Consider the following 21,932-nt stretch of genomic DNA (forward strand, 5'->3'; position numbering starts at 1 on the left):
GATAAAGTGAATTCGGAGTTATCTTCTGCAGAAATTGTTAGGCTCACTTCGAAACCTTCACAGGTAAGGAAGATTCCAGCTCAACAGGATCACGTTTTGATTATCAAGGCTAAAGATACAAGTAGATAGCCAAACAGTATTAAGATGCAATTAGTTAAGAATATTAAACTGCAAAGGCTCGGAGTAAATATTTTACAAGTTCGTCCAACAAGAGCCAAAGAGTTACTTGTTCGTTGTAAAGGAGAAGAGCAATTGGTGACATTGAAAAAAGCCATTTTGGAAAACTCGGATTTGAAGGAACATTTGGACCTGAGAATTCCAAGACTACCAAGAGTGTCTTTCATAGTTTTTGGTGTTCCTCAGGATACTACTTCTGAGGAACTACAAATTTCTTTTCAAGAACTCTTATCATCAGGTGAGAAGAATTTTGTTTTTCCAAGGGAACCCAGATCCAGAACAGACGGTACGTACAACTGGCTTGTTGAGGTGTCTAGAGAACAGGCACAATTGTTGAAGGACCTGAAGAGAGTCTATATTGGTTTCGCATCGTGCTTCTTTCGATAATTTCATAAAGTGACGCGTTGTTATCACTGTCAAGCCTTTGGTCATTTAAGTCTAATTTGCAAAAATCCACCGGCCTGTGCAAAGTGCGGGAAGGGCCACCTTACTCAGGAGTGCTCCGAAAGCATTGCAAATTGCGTCAATTGTACTCACTCCAACGCCTCTGCAGGAACGAAGTACGAGACATCACATCAGGCTAGCTCATCACAATGTCCGCTATACAGGCAGGAGATTCTTCCCCTCAGCAACACTCAGAAGTGACAGGCTCAATGAACATACCTGTTACTCAGAGCATCTCGGGTCTGACTTGTGCACAAGTAAATTTACAGAGATCAAGGGCAACTACTTTAAATTTTATTGATTTTATGATTAGAAATGAAATACAGCTTGCTCTCTTACAAGAACCTTATGTCAAAGATGGCAAGATCATTGGATTACCAAACTGTAGTAAGATATTCTTTTCTGGTTCTTTTAAAGCGTTGATAATATATAACGGCCCTCTAAATCCATTTTTCGTGGCGAGAACTTTAGATGCAGTGACAATTCGCTTGCAATTTATCAATAGAAGTATTAATATTACTAACGTTTATTTTCCACCGACGGCCGATTTAGATAGCAATTTAACCGAACTTTGTTCACATATTATTCATAATGATCATTTGCTTATTGCGGGTGATTTTAATGCTACGAGTCCTCTTTGGGGTGGAAATCAAGAAGATCATAGGGCTGCTAAACTTCTTGATTTTATCCACGAAAACAGACTGTGTGTTCTTAATTCCTCCGATTCAGAGCCAACATTCTTGACTGTCAGAGCCAAGGGTTGGCCTGATATTACATTAGCTTCATCTCCTTTTGCAATTTCTATTACAAATTGGAGGGTGTTGACAGGTTTGTCTATTAGTGATCATCAAATTATTTTGTTTGAAATTGGAATCTCGGAAGACATAATTTTGAAACGTAGATTTAAAACTTCATATGGTGGACATGAAACATTTATTGAGAAACTTCGTCCACGAATTTCTGAATTTATAAATTTATTTGAATCTAATACTTCTCGAGAGGATTTAGAAAATAACTACGACTTTTTTATTGGTTCATTGATGGATGCAGCAACAGCGTCCTATAAGTCGAAAAGAGTACGGATTAAAACCTCTACATCATGGTGGTCTGACTCGCTCACAATAAAAAGGAACAAAGTTCGTGCTTTAAGGAGACGTATGCAAAAAGAAAGGGATGACAATATAAGGCATTCACTTAAAATTTCTTATAAGAAGGAACTAGCAATTTTTAAAAGATTGATTATAAAGACAAAAAGTGAATCTTGGAAGACATTTTGTGCTGCTATTGAAAATCCTTATGGCATCACTCAAAAGATTGCAGTGGACAGAGTATTTCTACCTCTTCAGCTGCCAGTAGAGGTAGCTCCGGACTGTACTTCTCTGGGAGATAAATATAAAAAAATTTTAGATGAGTTATTTCCATTGGATTTGGAGATTGACGATATGGATTTACATAAAGTAATGCGAGAAAAATTTAAAAATCAAACTTGGAATTCTACTTTAAGTGACTCTGCCCTCCTGGAGCTTGAGGAGTTAGAAAATACAATTCGTTCTCTACCGTCTAAGAAGGCCCCCGGACCAGACGGTCTTGATAATATTATCATAAAGATACTTTTCAAAGAATTCCCCCAATTGTTGTTATCTTTATATCGAGCATGTTGGAAATTGGCTTTATTTCCACTGCAGATGAAAATTGCCGAAATAGTTTTATTTGGCAAAAAAGGTAAAGATCCTGCTATTTTGTCTTCTTATAGACCAGTGAGTCTTCTTTCTTCTTTAAATAAACTCTTTGAAAATTAATATTGAACAGACTAAATTATTTTCTAACTGAAAATAAAGTGATCAGCGACTTTCAATTTGGATTTAAAAAGGGGGTTTCAACTGAAATGGCTGTTTTTAATCTGCTAAACACAGCAAAATGCAACAGGGATGGTAACAGGCACACGTTACTCATCTCCATTGATATACGTGATGCATTTGACACGGTCTGGTGGCCTGACATAATTGATGCATTGGATAGCGCAAACTGCCCTGTAGAAATTTTGAATTTAATTCGAAATTATTTGGAACAACGCAAAATTCAATTAACCCTGGATAATGAAATTTTAATAAAAGATTTGCAAAGAGGCTGTCCACAGGGTTCCTGTTTAGGACCAACCCTGTGGAACTTAGTCGCTAATTCGGCCTTTGGTATGTTTGAAAATACTGAACAAGTAACTTTGCAAGCTTATGCCGATGATTTTCTGTTAATTATCTCAGGCGTAAAGGACATTGAAGTAAGAGCTCAACAAGCGATTAATAAGTTTGTAGAGTGGGCAGACATGCATAAATTAAGAATTTCCGAAGAAAAAACTACTATGTTGTTTATCGGTAGGAAAAGAAAAATGCGTCGAAATCCGTCTATAAAAATCCATGGAAGGCCAATAAAATGTGCAAACACCTTGAAATATTTAGGCTTTGTTATCAGCAATACGCTGTCTTGGTTTCCACATGTGAAACATCTTAAACAGAGATGTGCCATTCTTACGAATGGCATGACAAAGACTATGGGCCTTAATTGGGGTACTTCCCCAAAAATCTTGCGGCTGTGGTATAAAACAATCGCTGAAAGAGTTCTTTTGTACGGAGTCTCCATTTGGGGTTTTGATATGAACAAAACTATGAGTGGCTTACTGAATTCAATACAGAGGCATCAGCTATTACTTATTTCCAAAGGTTATAGAACAACCTCGACAGCCTCACTGCAGATTTTGGCGGGTATACCTCCATTAGATCTGCAGGCTCAAAGAGACTCTTTCTTAGGACGGATCATACGATTACGATTGAATGGGGATTTGTGGAACCAACATCACCTAGTAAATGATTATGAACTACGGCTTCCATCTAATCTTGGCCATCCTGCCTCTTTAAAACTCAAATCTGCAGTCAATTTATACTATACGGCTCCAGTAGCCAATGACATTGCTCTATTTACAGATGGTTCTAAAACTGAACGTGGAACAGGTTGTGCATTTTGTGTATTTAACAATACTCAAAAGGTATATACATGGACTCGAAGGCTTGATAACAAAAATACTGTTTTTCAGGCAGAACTTTTAGAGATAAACGCTGCTCTCATTTATGTTAAAAGAAATCTATCGGGCAAGACTAAGATCTTCAGTGATTCATTATCTAGTCTGCAGGCTATCTCAGACATTACGAATAGAAATCCGATTGTACAAGTTATTCAAGAGAAATTGCTAAGATTTAATTCATCTGAAAGACCACTTCTTACCTGGGTGCCAGCTCATGTTGGCATACTGGGCAACGAAGAAGCAGATACTTTAGCTAAATGGGCTGCTAATGATATCAACGGAATTGAAAATCCAACGAAATTGCCTTTTTCACACTCGAAGAGCGAGACTTTAAATACACTGCTTGTGAAATGGCAGGAAAGATGGACTAATGACTCCACAGGAAGACGAGTCTTCTCTTTCTTTCCAAAAGTTTCACTCAGTCAAAGAAGCACATCGAATTTTTATACTAAATTTTTCACTGGTCATGGACCTTTTAATACATATCACTTTCGATTTGGACTACGTACGACTGAGCTTTGTTCTTGTGAGGAGTTGGAAGACCCTGGACTTTTTATCTTTCACTGTCCATTTACTAAAAATCTTCACTTGAATAAACCTTTAGATCAACACAGGCCAAAATGGGCTGAAATGATATTAAAAAACTCTAGTGAGAGTAAGAAATTTAAGGAAATTATGCTTTTCTGTCAGGAATTAAATTTTTCTGTAAATAATTCTCTCAGATCATCTCTATTGGGAGTGAGTAATTGACTTTCAGCGACTGTTAGATTTTTACTGTATAATGGTAATTGTTTAACTTTGTGTGTTTGATGCTTATTATTGTTCAGTTTTGTTGTTTCCACTACTTATGTTACTGATTTAAAATTAGAAATGGTTTTACGTAGAACAGACGTATCTGACATTGAATGCATCTATGCTCTTATAAATTGTAACGGTTACTTGTAGCCTATTACTTTCTTATATTGTACAAATAGTCGGTTTTATTTGTGATGCACATAGTATTTGTTGTATGGTACTGAAATCGTTCTTAATCATATATATATCATGATTATTTTGTTCAGTTTTGTAATTGTTAATTAAATTTAACAGAAAATTTTTGTAACAATTTTATTAATTTGCATATTTTAATGCTTTCTTTTGTAATTGAATTGATTCACTTTGGTGAATTTGATAGGCATTAATTTTGAATTCTATTATAAAAATTTGCATTCATGATAGTTATTTTATATTAATTTTCTTTACTTTAATCTTGAATGCATTTTGTATTTGATTTTGAAATTCTGTAATATTTTGTGTCGGCATTTTTCTAGTATTGCATTTGTCTTAGCGATGCCAGCAAACCTAATCTAGAATAATTATTTTGTATACCTTTTTGCACTTTTCTGAATTGAATAGTTGACCTGTTTTTGTGAATTTGATTGGTTTTACTTGAGTTCTCTATTGTAAAACGTGCATTTAAGGCAGTATTTTATAATAAATTAACTTATTTTTGAATTAACTTATTTTTGAATGTATGTGGTTTTTGGAATCGGAATTTTTCATATATTTATGTTGGCATTATTCTTGTACTGTATTTCTATCGCGTTGCCAGCAAACCTGATGTAGAGTTTTTATATTACTTGGAGTGGTTTTGTTTTTAAACCAAATTTATGTTTTACATTGTAATAATATCTCAGGTTCAGTGTATTTTATGATAATATTGTTCAGTTATCAAAGTTATTGGTTCTTAATTCTGAATTCATATGAAAAAATTTTATTTGGCAGTTTATTATTGTCTTAGTTTATCTTTATGCAATTTTTTTTCTAAATTGAATGGTTCTTCTTGAAATTGTGAATCTAATTGATATTAATTGTGTATATGCAGTAATGGATGTATTATATTTTGTTTGTACCATAGTTTTTATTTAAATTAGTTGGACTCAGTTTTGAAAGTATTTCGTATTTTCAGTACAAATTATGAAAGTATACTCGGTTTATTGTTTGAATGCTATAGGTACTACTTGTAACATGCTTTCTTTAGGGTCTATTATGACTATGTTACTTATGTTCTTGTGTTCTTGAAGGCCTTGTATGCCACTGTAAACTTATTCTGCTTAGTCATAATAAATAGCTTCTGGAGGCAGGGGCTTTAATCCGTGTAAGGCAGACATCATGTCAACTAGGTAATGGAGCCCCTGTTCTCTGGTTAACAGTCAATTTCACCTTTAATCGGACCACATATATTTTTTATTTTTCTTTCAATTTTTAGATTTGTCCATTTCACAATTATGCTTAAAAGTTCGTCAGTAAAAAGTAGTTGCTATACATTTTTGGGATCTGAATTATCAATTTTTCCGTAAGGTCTTAGACCAGGAAGGTCTTACGATATTGTTAGCTGGCCTTCTAACTTTTCGATTTGGTTCAATGGATGACCATTTGAACCGATTTTTAGTTGTTTCTAGATCAAAGAAATCATTCCTGTCTGCGGAAAATTCAGAGTCTGTTGAGTGGGCAACTTTTCGCAGAAATTTTCTTCACAGTCATCTTCTTCACTAAAATCACTTCCAACTTCGTCTTGAATTTTTTTCAGTTCTTCTCCATAACGTGGATCAGAAGGATAAATGAATCTCCGCGGACCTAACTTCAGAGCCATGTGTTCACTACTGCCGAAAATTGTAACACTGGAGAGGGAGGTGAGGTCTCACAGACCGCTCTAGAAGAATTTCAACAGATACACTTGCCAAAGCATTCCAATGAGAAGAGGTCAGAAAGAAGGTCACGAAACGTGAAGCTAGGGGAAGAATCCAAAGCATTTGATAGGACTTGGCATATAGGAATTATTATCAAGCTCTTACGACTTGACGTTTCGGCCCATTTAATTCATATAATTAATTCGTACCTCACTAATAGATCTTTTTCTGTACGAGTTAATTCTTCCATTTCGACACCCCATCCTATACTAAGCGGCGTCCCCCAAGGGTCACTTTTAGGCCCAATTTTGTTCAACATTTTCATAAATGACATACCAAAATCACCTAGTATCACTCTTGCACTTTATGCAGATGATACGGCCATCCTAGCCCAACACAAACGCCTTGAAAACTTGGTCCAAAACATTCAGAGTTATCTCTCTAGCCTTGAGCACTGGCTCATCACTTGGAAAATAAAAATTAATGTTGCTAAATGTGCTGCTATGATCTTCAAACGTAGCCCCCTCCCGTACCCTTCCATTAATATTAAATTCTTTGATGACTATGTTCCCTGGTCAAACTCTTACAAGTACCTAGGAGTTGTACTTGATTCAAAATTACTCTGGCGCCTTCACATTGAAAATGTTCTCAATAAAGCAAAAGGTGCTAGAGCCCAACTTTACCCTCTCTTAGCTCGAAAGAGCCATCTGTCAATTAAAAACAAAATCCTTCTCTATACATCAATTATGAGACCTGTCTTCATGTATGCATGTACAATCTGGGGTACTGCTGCAAAAACTCATGTCAAAAAACTTCAATCTTTTCAAAGTAAGACCTTACGTATGGCCCTGAATGCAGCCTGGTACGTCCGTACAGATGTGATTCATTCGGACCTAAATATTAAACCTGTAGATTACCATATTAAAAAGCTTAGTCGAAATTTATTCCTCAAAATTGAACAGATTGATAACCGAGCACTTCAGCAGATTCCAGCATACGATCCTGCTATTCGCAGCTCACAGAAGAGACCGAGAGCCGTGATTGGCCGAGAGTTCGGCATCTATCCGCCATCTAAAAGGGCAAGACACGCCCTTTCAACTTCAACATACTAAGTCTAAGTCTCAACTTCAGTTCCAGCCCCCGCGCCATGAAGGAAGGACGTCTCTTCATCGAGCTGCCATATAATTGCTTATTTCATCTTTTACAACTGCAATCAAGATCTTCAAGCAAAGTTATCAATCTGTTTACTTAAGAATCACATCTCCCGCAGATTTTAAATCTGCCTAAGAATATTTTCATCGTGATCCCAGTAATTATTTGCACTCTCCAACACAAGCCACATGCCAATGAGCCTATTAATCGTAAACTCTTTCCTATCCGCTTTTTGCTTTAGTGTTTGTACTGTGTATAAAAAATTATAAAAACCAAAAAAAGTATAAAATATAAAATACAAAAAAATTATAAAAACCTAAAAACTTATAAAAAATTTATGATACTTAAGTTTTTATATTCTCATCTCTATCCCTAAACTTTCTCGAGCCTGTGGCTCCCTCTATTGAGCATCAAGTAAATCACTTATGCCAAATTTTTCCAATTTCTGCTCACTTTTAGTAATTCTGATGTGGAGGTAAATGGTTTTGAACCATAGGCACTCCGAAATTTGCAAATCATTGGCATTGGCATTGGGAAGAATCCATTCAATTGGGCAAAGCATGTAATAGGGGTGATGGGAGGAACATGTGGCGCGGTCCTTCAGACCGCACGTCCCCTATTACGGGTTAAATGCTGAAAATCTATCGATGATGTTTTAAGTGTCATCGATAGATTTTTTTTTAAAATTTTGTATTTATTTTTCTTTTATTATGGTATCGCACACAATGATACATGCCAAAGGGAGGGATATTCCCATGGAGGGTCTTTTAAGCCTTTATTTGGCACGGTTACTCAGAAGCTATATGTTTTTATTGGTTCTTATAAGAGATCTACAATTTCCAATGATTGTTATTTGGCATTGTTGCTGTCATTCAACAGCAAGTTATAAAAAATCCAACCAGACAGATGTATATTATACGTATTCTACTTACTTAGTATGTGCATCCCAAAACATCTTTACTAGAATTTTTCGAGATTTGTCAATTAAAGTGTTCATAAAAATTGACTCATATCCATGTTACACATGGGGAAAAACCATAAAAGTGTCCGTGCAGCCTTTCGTCGGGATTTCAGCTCCGGACACAATCACCAGTGTTCAGCTATTTACGGATGACCGCTGGAGAGTCAGCGATGCGTTATTGAATAGTTTTGTGTGTAGCTTTTCGCCTTAATCATGTAAGTAAATTTTCTCCTTCCTTCCGGCATTCCTTCGTGGTGTTACAGTACCACACTCCGCACGTATTCGAGAGGTGCAGGGCTCGATTCTAGGCGAGGGCATTTCGCATTTTTCATGTTTCCTGTTTAAAAAAATACTTAATGACTCTACAGTTATAACTCGTTAAGTATGGCTAAATAAGCCGCTTAGTTCAAATCCCCTTATGTCTAAAACTAATCAATAATTCAGAGCTATAACGTGCTTACGTCTTAGGAATAGCTTTGCATGAAAGACCGCTATGTAGGCAGAATTTTCAGAGTAATTAAACAGCTGCTTTATAATGCTGTTTACCATTCGTAAGGAATAATTCATCCTGAAAGTAAATTTTGATACACCCTTCTTAACAGTAATGGCTGCTGTTGAAATTTCCTTTGGTTGAGGTAGTTATTTTTTACATTATTAATTTGTTCTATAGCCATTTGTTTTATTTTATATTAGCAATGTGTGTACCTTTCAAAGGAATAAATGCTGGTTTTTTATACTTGTTATATTTTTATATGCTGTGAAATCATTAATTGTCATCATTGCCCCATTTTCTTTTCCAGAAACTGCGTAGTGAAGTGTATCTACGGCTATGGCCTTAATATGGGAAACAAGGTGACTCGTAAGACTTCGGTCAACTGTAGGCTAACCGAAGATAAGTGGAAACCGAGAGACTTTGAAGATTGCAAACGTATGTCAGCCAATGATTTATTAAACCATGTTTATATTTATCATTAATTTGATTAAATTACTGTTTAATTCTTGACTGATAATTATAATTCTCCTTTTTCTTTTTTCCTCTCTTTTCTCCGAAAACGACAACGAAAAAACTGTGTTTGAATATTTTAATACTACAAGATATATGCTGTACAAGCAACTGCTTTTGTAACGAATATTTGTTATTTAAGGTAGCTGTTATTTAGTAGAATTCCAAATTCCATGTTTAGCAAAATTTTTATCAGATTTCTATTAATATATTGCTCAGTAGGTTAGGTCAATGGTCTCAGATTCAAAATGCATGCGGGCAGAATGCAAGATCTGAAAGCAGCTGGCGGGCCGAATTTTTTTTTAAACTATAAAGGGAAAAATTTTTCTTAACAAAAAAAAAAAAAAAGTTTAAATAAAATTAAATTTTTATTAAAACATACATAAGCCGTAAAAATAACGATGCAAAGGAAAAAATTCCGATTTTTTAGTTTCTGTCTGAAATCAAAGGCTGGTATTTGGTTATGCTTTGTAAGTCAAGCGTATTGAGAGCTAAATATCAAATTTTCAGATTGATATTTTTTCAAATAATTGTGATGTGTTGAATAATCCACTAAACAACGTACTTTTATCTTAAACAAAAAATAAACTGCAAAAATTTTCCGGAAAATTTGAATTATTTATTAAATTTTTCTTTCAAGCATCTAACCCCTCCCCTCAAAGAAATATATATTTGTATATAAATAATTATAAACAATATTTTTTACTACAACACCTCGTGGCGTTTCGGTTTTAATAAGATTTTTAACCTTGGAGGAAAATTACTAGAAACTCTCTTCAGCACGAATTGTAGATTCTCATCAGTCTATCTGGTTGTTATTAATTTTTAACAGCAGAAAATAACTGTTCACATATAAATACCCTTCTCAAGAAAGCGATAATTACTCAATATAATTAACTCAGGTCACTTATCTTTTATCAAATATGAAAGAATATCAATCAAATCTTCACCTTCGAATCTTTGAATAAGACTTTAATAATAGTGTAAATTAATTAACCCTATTTTTAGATTTTCTGTGGTGTTATTCACGTTCGTTGTTGTTGTTACTTATGCTTAGTTGTCTGACATTAACATCAGCCCACGAAATTCCTCGTGGTAAGAAGAAGCGCAAGATACGCCTGCCGTTGGCTATAGCCTTGAACACTTTAAAGGCGGCAGTGCGATTTAGCTCAGTTCTGCCGCCAATTTTGATGGAGAGCATCTCGGGGGTACGGGTTCGAGGGTCTCCCATCCCTTTTCCCTTCCACCAAATTACAAGAGAGAACTTTTAATTAACAATTCTCGGGAAAGCTATCGACACACTCATGGTATCGTAGGACAGGTCCTGGTACTGTTATTGGTTTCCTGAGTGACAGGAAGGACCAAACGGGTCTGACTCGGTTGATTTCAGGACATTTAAGGACCCTCAATTGTTCCTATGGTACTAAAAGTTTTCCAACTTGTGACAAATGTAAAAACCATGAAGCTACTGACCACTATCTATTTGGTTGTGTTGCCTTGGTATGTGAAGATCTGCTGAAGAGACCTAATTGCGCATTCGAAGTTGTGAAAGCGAATGAACTTACGGATCTGATCTGATTCATATCAGAGAGATTAGTAAGAAGAAGAAGACATTTCATTATACATCATTCAGGGTATAAGGGGTTAGCACGTGTAACTAGCGACTAGAAAATCCATGGTTCAAATTTCGGCGCTGGATAGTTGATTTTTCATTTTCCCGCGTTGAGAGCGAGAAAAACTAATAATAAAAAAATAGTAAATTTTCACTACCCGGATTTGTTCGACTGGTTCTCGTGCTTCTTCCCAGTTGCTCTGTAAATGAGGAGGAATGCAATCAATTATCACGTTCTTCGATGCCTGCTGTCATGGTGTAAGTGGTTATCACGCCAAATTAGTAAAGTGATATATCTATGGTTTCATTCTTGGCGAAGATGTAGCTAATTTTTCTTATTTATTGTTTCGAAAAACGTAATTCCCTCTATAGCCTGAAGATACAAATGATAGGTCATCGATAGGAACCGTCGTAATAGGCAGACTGTAAGTCCCAGTTTCTGTGAAGGGAAACGAAACACAGCCTACACGTACTACATCTTCCAAAAATTCTGTGCACAGCTAATTGTTCAAAGTGCGCTAATCTGTTTCCTCCCACTATATGAAACGTCTTACCCTGTATCAAGAGCGTCTGTTGCCTGAGTTACGAAGCATTTACTGAAAGATTTATGGTGAGCAGTACGAAGCGGAGAGTTCAAACCAGGAGGTGCAATGCTCAGAAAAACCGAAGGCTGATTTGGGATGAACCTGCACGCGGATTCGCAAAGAGGTGATCTTTTAGTGATTTTCCGGCAATAATTACCTTTAATTTTAGGATTTTTAGTCATTGTATTTTTCTTGGTATTCCAGCTATTTTACTGTGTTTATAATGGTTAGTGTCTATATGCTCTCAACATTTTCCACTCTTATGTACAAATTTAATGATTGTTTCGCATGGTCTTAATTTTAGAAATAAATTGATTTCTACCATATATAAGCTTTATAGTTTAATATGTACTCTCAATTTTAACTTATTTCTTATATTTCCTGTTCAGAATAACAAGTTTGTTTTCCGTAATTACATAATTAATTTTTATTCTTTATTTCATTTTGCACCGAATTTTACATACTTTTTAATTAAAGTACTCATAATTTTAACTCATTTCTTATTTTTTCTCATCATATATATGACTTTATTTTATTTTAGATGCTTAAGTTTTATCTACATGACGCTTTGAAATACATCCAACTCGGTATACAATACATCCTGTTTGGATGCGAAAATTTTTGTTTGCTATACGGCATTTATTTGGAATATGTCTCGAATTCGATGAGTCACGACTGTGCGTAGTACACTTGTTCACCTCTTTTGTGACAATGCTACCAATGTCCGTACACCTGTTGCTACTATTCAGTAAATAACCTATGTTGTAATTGTAAATTTTTAAGTGGTTTTTGTGTTTTCTTGCATAAATTGTTTTTTAAATTTATTAACGATGAGTTTTATTAAAGTTAATGAGAAGATTCAAACAGCGAAGAAAATTATTGGTGTTATATGAGGGTGAAAAAAGAGATTCTTGAAAAGTATGAATATAACATGTATCCGGTACTTGGCTATTGAATACAATATGTCAAATAACGATAGTGTCTGCGATTATGAAAACAAAAAGACGCTATTAAATCAGCCAATGTTGCAAAGGGTTTGAAATGGATTCCCAAAGAAAGATCGGAGACGTCAGAGCATGTTGAAAAATTTCTTTTTTGATCGGATATCACAGAAACCTCTATGTAGTACAGCATCATGATGTGCAGTGGTTAACTGAAGTGCAGTTGTATTTTAGTATTAGTAACTTGTGTTATAATAATAGCAATAAAATTTTTAATAAGGCGGTCTAATTATTTTCCCTTTGTTTCCCGCTAAGAAAGTTTATTTGGTGTACATCCAAAGATTTGGGATGAATTAATGACGTATATCGCTGTACCACTATACTTGCAAAACTTCAGTTTCTCGCTTATAGCAGAACTTTAAACCAAAATTCACGATCATAATTGTTGGTACAAATAACCCTCAACTATTCGTTGCGAAATGTGCCTTTGGGTTCGAAAACAAAATGTACTTCAATTGCGAAAGGGATCATATATACATAAAATGCCAATTTGTCTACAACTCAGAAAATAAAACAAGCAATACATAGATACAAAGTTGCCTAAAGAAAACCATGCGTGACCGTTGGCAAAGATTGCCTTTCATTTCTTTTCTATTGCAACACAAAACTAAGGATGTACTACAGTGGATACTTGTGTCTATAATCCAGTGAAGAAAACTCACTTTTCAAGTCTTAGAGTTATCAAGCATGTTCACTTAAAGGACAAGGAAGCTTACACAGGTTTTTAAAATTCAGTGTTATTAAATGATATTAGTGTATTTATGTTAATGTATATAAAATTTCAAAGCTAACTTGCAGTTGAATCTTTGTGAATTGAACATCTTCTTGGAACTTGCATCTTTAGTTGTTAGATTGTAATTTATCACTTATAATCTTATTTCCAGACATTAGCAGAAGTGCCATAATCATAAAATATGTGTTAAAACAATCTACGTAAATACGAGCAATCCAGTTAGTTTTTTGGGCTCTATGCTAAAAAAATTATATATATATATACATAATTTTTAATAAATTTTTAAGCTTTTTTAAAGCTGTTTATAATTTTATGGTTGTTATTAATTTGATCAATTTAGTGAGATTATTCTAAGTATTAAACTTAAGTTTGTGTCTCTGTTGGTTCAGAAACAAGCTGATGTATTTTCTTCTTTCATTACACCAACCACCTGATGATGATACAACGAAAAGATGTGAATTTCTGTTTTCCTTCTCATTTTTGATTTTGGCATTTGTTGCGCTTTAGGTTCCCACTGTGTTTCTGATTTCTTGTTTTTTGCATATGCTTTGTTCCGAAATGAGTGTGAGAGGGATTTTAAATGTATTTGGAATATATTTTGATTTTGCATTTTTACCACCACTTGTCGTTCCTTTCCGTAAAGTGCAGCTGGATTAAGTTTTGAACTGCTTTTTATTTTGTGTATATTCATTTATATATATAGAGAGAGAATTATGTAAATAGGAGTTACAAAACAATATCTTGTGCAGTTGCTGCTGTGACTGCATATTTCAGATGATGCAAAGATTCAAGTTTTTGCTTTTTAAAATTTTAAAAAGTTACATTTTGATTAAACACGAAATCTAACTTTCAACACGTTCTTCCGGTTTATATATTTATATTAAGAAAAATTTTGTTATGGTTATAAAAAATAAAATACGAAATATATGTCTCCCGTACGACAAAACCTCACCGAGATATTTGATATAGAAATAGGACATGAGTAAAGAAATATCTGCATGTGTACGTAACCTAAAAATGAAAGATCCATTTAGAAAAAGGTTTCTAATGTTAAGATATTGCGTGATGAATATTTATATGTAAATTATTGTTAAAAATATTTAATTTTTTTTCAAATTCTAGATTTTATTCACAGAATATGCACTAGAATTTCTGTACTAGAAAACACTGGCAGACTTCCAGGCATCTTTATCTCATATTAAATTACGGTCTTAATTAACATGGGGTCTCATGTAAGCACTTTTTATTAATAGCCTACATCAACTGCAAGGCTCATTTGATCTCTCCTGGAGACCTGAACTGCGTAGAACCGCTCAAGGAGCCACCTTACTGCGACATTTCTTGCCTGGAGTATGATCAGTATGATGCTATAGAAACTAAAAGATACGTCTGCAACGGAACTACTTTCCCAAATTTACCCCACTGCGCTATGGTCAATGAAGGAGGTAAGATTCCTTATTTGGAGAATTCTAGTCCTCTCGAATAAAAAACTAAATGACTCATTGTTCATTGCTAGCTAGACTATGGAGGTAGTATTCTTACCTCCATGAGCTAGACGAAGGGGTCTCCAAACGTTTTAGGCTACGGGCTGTAGTGGTTCTTTCAGGAAGCTTCGAGCGCCAAGGCTTAGTTCATCATCAGAGCTTAAACTGCTAACCCTAACTTACTTAAACACTAACTTCGAAACTCCTCAGTTTTTGAAATAAATTTTACTTTTAGCCTGAACGCACTGAACCCCTAAGTAGCAGGGCTCCGGAATTTCTTTCGTAATCTCCGGGGTAACTGAACCACAATTTCAACGAAAAAATCCTTTTGATTGCGAGAACTTTATTTTAATGATAAAATTAAATTCAAAATCGATTCTAACTTCTGAACGCATGCCTATGCTTCCCTGGAAAACAAATTCTTTGATGGAGATCGAGACTTTTAAGAAGAAAAATTCTCCCACCTGCATGTGAAAGGCCTATTATCCAGAAAGTGCAAGGAATCTATGACAGCCGGTCACTTTTATCTGTAGAGAATTGTGGCCAAAAATATTCGATACTTCTCTCCTTGTTTTAATGCCAATACATCTCCTTTAAAATCCTCTTCAATACTACCATACTATTTCTAGCATCCTCTTAATTCTCATTAGTGACACTTCAATCATTTTACCTTTTTCATTGGCATGCTGGAAAAAGAATCGTCTTTAATTTCATTATCCCTTGAACAAATATATTACACTATATTTACAGTTGCTTAAATTCAACCGGAGCCCGGCTGAACTATTTCTTAGATTTTGAATAAAATTTTAATTTCAGCCGGAGTCCCAAATGAGATGAGGTGCAGTATTTTATTTTATTATTTAACTCTTTAATATTAATTTCATAATTTATAAAATTTGTAACATCGCGTTATATTTAATTGAACTTTAATTACTTTATTGGTTATTTTATTTATTTACTATCGTTTCTCTTTCCCAACAACTTTCCATGGGGCTCTGGCATTTCTAATTTAAAAAATTAAGCGTATTTTGTTTACATTTCGAAATCAGATGCAAACTTTTGCTCATATGCATTTCATATTTTGGGCAAGTTTCATGTCAAAAAAAAATTTCAAAATTAATATAACTTACAATATATGGGGGACAAAAATTACGATTTAAAAATAAAATCGTTGCTGAAAATAGTATCTATGAACAAATCTAAAAAACTATTATGAAAGTATGTAATGATAACACAGGAAACCTTTATTTTGGTAAAAATTACAATTGCAAATTTTTTGAAGGAGTGTTACTGTATTTCACTCATTGTTAAGTTAAGAAATGGTTGCTTAATATTTATAATACGTTTTATAAAGAATATGCCTGACAGACAATGCATTTATAGATTGGTTGTTATATAAAATAGTTAATTTGTATGTTATCTTGCTTATTTTAAATTTTATGAAATTATTTAAAAAACTGTTTGGCAGGCCAGATTGATAGTGCTCGCGAGCCGTACTTTGCAGACCTCTGAATTCGACTTCCCCTTATGTTAAGTAAATGAGCAGATGAGGCTACCGGGATTCCGGAAAGTTTCCTGAAGAAACAGTGACCAAAACTCCACCTTGTTACATGATATGACTTGCTTATATGTAACCCCCTAAAAAAAAGTAAAAAGGAAAAAAAATCTGAAAGTGTTCAGAATTTACTGGTCGGCCAAAAGGCCTCTGAATGTTTAATATGATTTATCAACAGAAATTATCAATTCAATAGAGATGACGCTGGTGAAATAGCGATTATTTTATAAAATATGCATTTAAACATTTTATAGAATATGCTTCTAATATTTATTAGATGAATACGCATTTAAACTAATATGGAAACATTATATAGGTTGGCCATAAAACACTCTCCGACATATGAATCCCTAGCGGCCTATCCGCTCAAACACTCGAAATGAAATTTCAAGTACTATTATTTGAATGTATGCGCTCGAGATTGTGATGATTTAAAACAATAAAGCTCTCACAGTTACAATAAAAAAATTTCGAAATTTTCGAATGGCAACACCCACTTTTTTTCCTGCGAAAAATTGATCAACGCACTGTATAACCATAAATGGCTTTCGAACGATACACGTATGACGAAAATCGGAGGCGTAAAATTTGCGACTCCAACTTCCCTACGTAGTTGATGCAGCTTGTATATTGTGTACATATGCTTTTCATGTTATTTTTCTTGCATATTTGTTTCAATCGTACTGAGTATTTTGTAATTGTATTTTCATTTTTAAGTTTATCTGTTCACCACTCAAACTGTCATGATGTGCTTCACACCAACACTTGCCTCTCCTGGTCTGCAGCTTTAGCTTGGATTTGCTTGTCCTGACTTGTGACAGTTGGTCACCTCCTTCTTTTAACATGTTAGACCTCTCCTTCATCGGTTTGAACACTTTCATGTCAGGCGCCCTTCGGGCATATTTGTCAGGAGCCCGAAACATAGCGTGTTCTCAGCGATAATCCAGCAATTTCAATATGGACTGGACTAGCTTTCAGTTTAGTTCAGAGTTTAGCTCAGAGCACTGAGCGTTTAAGAGATCACAAGTGCGAGGTTATGCATTTGAAGCTTTTTGTATTGCTTTGTGGTCAACGTTCTTAGTAGTCTAAAGTAGTAACTGTTAATTGTGCTCTGTCATATTTAGAAGAGCATACGGAAGAGGTACCTTTGTGTGAAGAGTTCCAGAATTGTATAGTGTTCATGGAAAAATAAATTTCATCAAGCTATCATCGGTCTGGTGCACATTCAGTCCATACCAAGTCCGTGAGTATGTAACAATGCTCTTATTCGTAAATGTCCATTCGTAACTCTTCATATGATTACCGCTGTGAGGACAGAAGGAGTTGAAATCAGAGTTAAAGAAAAGTCGAAAAATAAGTGAATTTTTTACTTTATGTAAAATCTTACGGAATGAGATCTGCACATTCTTAAAATTAATCACGCTTGGCTTGTCTAGTTTTTCGACATCATTAGTTTTTTGTATTATAATATATTAAAAGTACGCGTTAGAGGTAATTCTTTCTTCTTGACTAGACCATTTAATTTGTCAAAACACTTTTTGCAGGTATCTGGAAAGTAAAAGATTGTCAACTATCTCGAGTTGAAATTGAATTTAAGTTCTACTCTCTAAAAATATAAATTTTTGCTAAATAATTTAACATCTTACTTAAAAATATTGATTTAAACTGCTTTCTGCTTTGTCAATAAAAGCTTTATAAAAATGTTATGGATTTTGGTTGAGCTGGATTTACTCACACTAAACTGCAAACAGCTGTTCGTCGAGTCAAGAAATTGCGAAAGCCTACTTTAATTGAACTAATTAATCTTAACATAAATATTAAGGTAACTAATTACAAGCAACAGAAATCTGTGTAATGGGAATAAATCTCCAGGCTTGTGATTTCAAAACTTAAATGGAATCTTCTTCAGTTGCGGAGGTAAAATAGCGAATGAGAAATACGAGTATTCGAGAGAACAATAGAAAAGAATTCGAGCACGTTCTCTAGCTAAATAACAGAGGATCAAGCTTTAATGCTATCTGCTGATCCAAAAATGAAAGGAAAGCAAAACGAATTTTTAAATCTTAACAAATCTCTTTTTATGTAATTTTTAATCCGCCTATATATTGATTTAATTAGCATCTGTGTGTTTCCTGTTAAACTCATTTGGTTTCTATCCCCCCTTTAAACTTGTTCAATTTGTACTTGCGTCACTACATTTATACTACTTTAATTAGTGTCCGTAATTCCAACTTTTAAACTTTGTTTCTATGTCTCTTCTTTCACTCAAATTGTTTCTATGTCTCTTCTTCCACACTCATTTAGCTTGCATATTATTTCTTCTCTAAAACTCATTCAATCTGCATATTTCTCAATAATAGAATTCATAAAACGAAAGAATTCAGATTTTAATATCGCGCATCAGGGATAAGGTGTTTTATGCTGTCACTGAGCTCACAGTTTACCATTCTGTTCTTGGACTGACTGTTGTTGACACAACTTTTAAATTTATCATTAAATATCGCTTTTTTTCTAATCAACACTATATACAGTAAAACCACACAATTTTTAAAAGCAACATATCTTTAGAATTTTCGATAGAGTGTTAAGTGTTGTTTATAAATTTCTTTATTAATCGTTGTATTGTTTTCTTAAAAATAAGCAATGGTGATAACATTTGGAGGCCACGTCCTTTTACTTGTGTTCTCGTGCCCTTTTTTATATTTTATATATTATTTATTAAAAATAATACGTGGCAACAACATTGAGAGATATCATCCTTCTATTTTACGACGGACGCAAAGGTGATACGACGGACGCAAAAGTGATATTCACAGGAAAAAAAAAAAAGTAAATGAAATTAATAGCACCTCTGTTACTTAAAAAAAATATTAAAGTGCAGCTTGAAATTTCAGGTGGTTAATAAATTTGTCAATATCAATGAGCTAGTTAGCAATTAATGTGTGCTTTTCACTGATCATTGATCTTATTTTTACAGTTCTTTCTAATTTATGATAAATAATTTGACATTAATTTCTACTATACATCTTTTTTATATGTATATATTTCTTTTCTTTTTCAGCTGACTTAATTCCAAAGCCATCAGACTAAAATATTCTGCTAACACTAGACACAAAAAGGAATTTTCTCAGTACCTAATCATGAACTAATTGTATCTTCTTTTATATAAACTGTAGTTATTCATTGATCTGCGTTTTATTTTTTTCTTGAAGTTGCTCATCATGCACAAATTAAAAACAGCATACGTCTTACAAAGTTTCAGTTATTTAAATTGTGTTGAATAAAGTAAACAAACTGTCGCTTTTCATTAAATGTTTTTGCTATTCTAAGAATGCACGCCCAGAGCTTTAAACTATAACTGTATCTATAGCAGAGATTTTCTGATAATATTGTCAAAAATTATAATCTCAGTCGATCATTTTTTAGAAAGTAGTTTCGAGTCTGGAGTAGATTTTTAAGTATTATTTGGTATTAAAATATCCTAAATTAATTTATTAGCTATTTTACTTCCAATTCTTACTTTCTTGTATGAAGTAAAGAAATATTGTTAACGCGTAAAATTTCGGTTATCATATTTTAACAGAACTATCCATTTTGACCACTCCTGAATCCATTTGATTATTTTTCGCCTGACGTCTGTACGTACAGGCAAAATAAAAGAATATTTATTTCAAAACGAATTGTAAAATGAATTTAAAAAGGGATTTATCGTGACTTCTATACATACGTATGTATCTCTCATAACTCAAAAACGATTAGCCATAGAAAGTGGAAATTTTGTAAATGGAGCTGCTATAACATCTAGCTGTGCATATCCCTTTTTTATTGTAATCGGCAGAACCAAACTTATTCAATCTGATTATCGCAATAGAGTTACAGTTTCTTTGATGGAATGATGAATTCATTGAAGTATGTAGAAATTTTAAAACGTAGGATTCTGTCATTTGTCATTGATTTCTTTGTAGGAATTTGCCTTGCACGACTTAACAACATGACTTGCCTTCATGCCACAGTTCGAAACCCGTGAGAAGGTTTATGTTGGAAAATAAAATTTGTGTGCTAGATTGTCCTGCAAATTCACCAGACTTAAATCTGATCGAAAACTTGTGGCACATTCTCAAGCAAAATGGATTGTACGACGAGCGCATGATTAAGAACGCTATAAAAGGGTTGCTCCATTGGGGGGGGGGGAAAGGACATATGTATGCAGAACACTACTAGAGCTAACACCTAAGCGGATTGTACAGGTCATTTCTGCTAAAGGAGGACATAGTTTCTATTTTCATTATTATAATTACATATAAAGGTATGTAGTATATAAATTATTAAAAAAATCCCCTTGGCTTAAATAATTAGCACACTATAATGATATATGTATTAAAAGTTGTATATACATCTTACATAATTATGCATATGTAAGCTAATAAAATATGGAAAGCAAACTTCTAATTTTAATAGTCTGCTTTTAATCTTCATTTTAATTTAAACATTTCCCCCTTTTTATCCTAAAACTAGTAGCTGTTTATAATATATCAATCTAAAATGCCCCATTTCAAAATTGATCCGTTTCATGCCATCTTACTTAATGTAGCAATGTAGATATCTTTTCTCCAATCAAATTAAATCAATCGGAACCGAAACCTTTTGGCTCTATATCTTAAGCTTCTTCTGAAGGCGTAGTCCCGCTTTGCTTCGCTCTGGCTAACACGCGTGGCTTCTCTCTTCTCTGTATCGTCCATTGTCTGAGGTGTTCTTCAGGTAGGAGACTGGATTTGGATTGTAGATGTGATGCGTACTATAGGATCAGCTATTACGGTTTTCGCTAGTTTATTTGCGAGCTCATTTCCTTCCTTTCCAATGTGAGCTTTGGACTCATCTCAGTTTAATCTTTCCTTTGCAGTGTGCAACGAGATGGCTGATGTCATACACAAGTCTCTTTTTGCTTTTGGTATCTGTTATAGCCAAAATACTACAGAAGCTATCTGAATTGATAATGGTTTGTGTTCGATGTGCTAGTGCATATTTAGCTGCTGCTTGTTTAATGTCTGTCTGAAATACTGAGTTAATAGTCCATAATTTAGCATTCAATTCTATATCATCTGATTATTTTGAGTAACACAGAATGTACAGGCTGTGCCTGTTTCCATTTTGGAACCATCTATGCGGGTATTTCTTAAATATGACGCTTCTGTGTTTGTGGTGTAGATTTCTGAAATCGTTCTGCTGGATGGATGCTGTGTATATTGACTTCAATCTCAGAGTTGATATAGTGATTCTGAGAGAGAATTACATCTTGTCGTACTCTTAGTATTTCAGTATTGATCACATTTTGAGTTTTCTGCAGGTCAGGAAATTTCAACCAGATTGAACAATGTCAGTGTTGGAGAGTTTCATAACCTTTAGTTAGCAGTAGTGCCGATCTTCTTTGAATTTTCAGAAGCTTCTTTTTTCATTGTGTTATTTATATTAAGGTCCCAGGTTTAT

At 34.0% G+C, this 21,932-nt stretch overlaps 1 protein-coding gene across 8 annotated transcripts in view; it reads left to right on the plus strand.

Annotated features, from left to right (window-relative positions):
- The window catches only part of LOC118197730 (uncharacterized), a 67,335-nt gene extending 47,700 nt beyond the window's left edge, over nucleotides 1-19,635 (plus strand). For all 8 annotated transcript variants that reach the window (XM_035369263.2, XM_035369265.2, XM_035369264.2 and 5 more), the window contains 3 exons: nucleotides 9,277-9,404; nucleotides 14,663-14,854; nucleotides 19,510-19,635. In XM_035369263.2, coding sequence (XP_035225154.1) covers nucleotides 9,277-9,404; nucleotides 14,663-14,854; nucleotides 19,510-19,538 — 349 coding nt within the window. In that variant the 3' untranslated portion in view covers nucleotides 19,539-19,635. The remainder of the gene's footprint in view (nucleotides 1-9,276; nucleotides 9,405-14,662; nucleotides 14,855-19,509) is intronic.
- The last annotated feature ends 2,297 nt before the right edge of the window (nucleotides 19,636-21,932 follow it).

This window comes from Stegodyphus dumicola, chromosome 4, assembly GCF_044657685.1.
Source record: "Stegodyphus dumicola isolate Sdum_Otavi_A_Nest chromosome 4, ASM4465768v1".
Lineage (NCBI taxonomy): Eukaryota > Metazoa > Arthropoda > Arachnida > Araneae > Eresidae > Stegodyphus > Stegodyphus dumicola.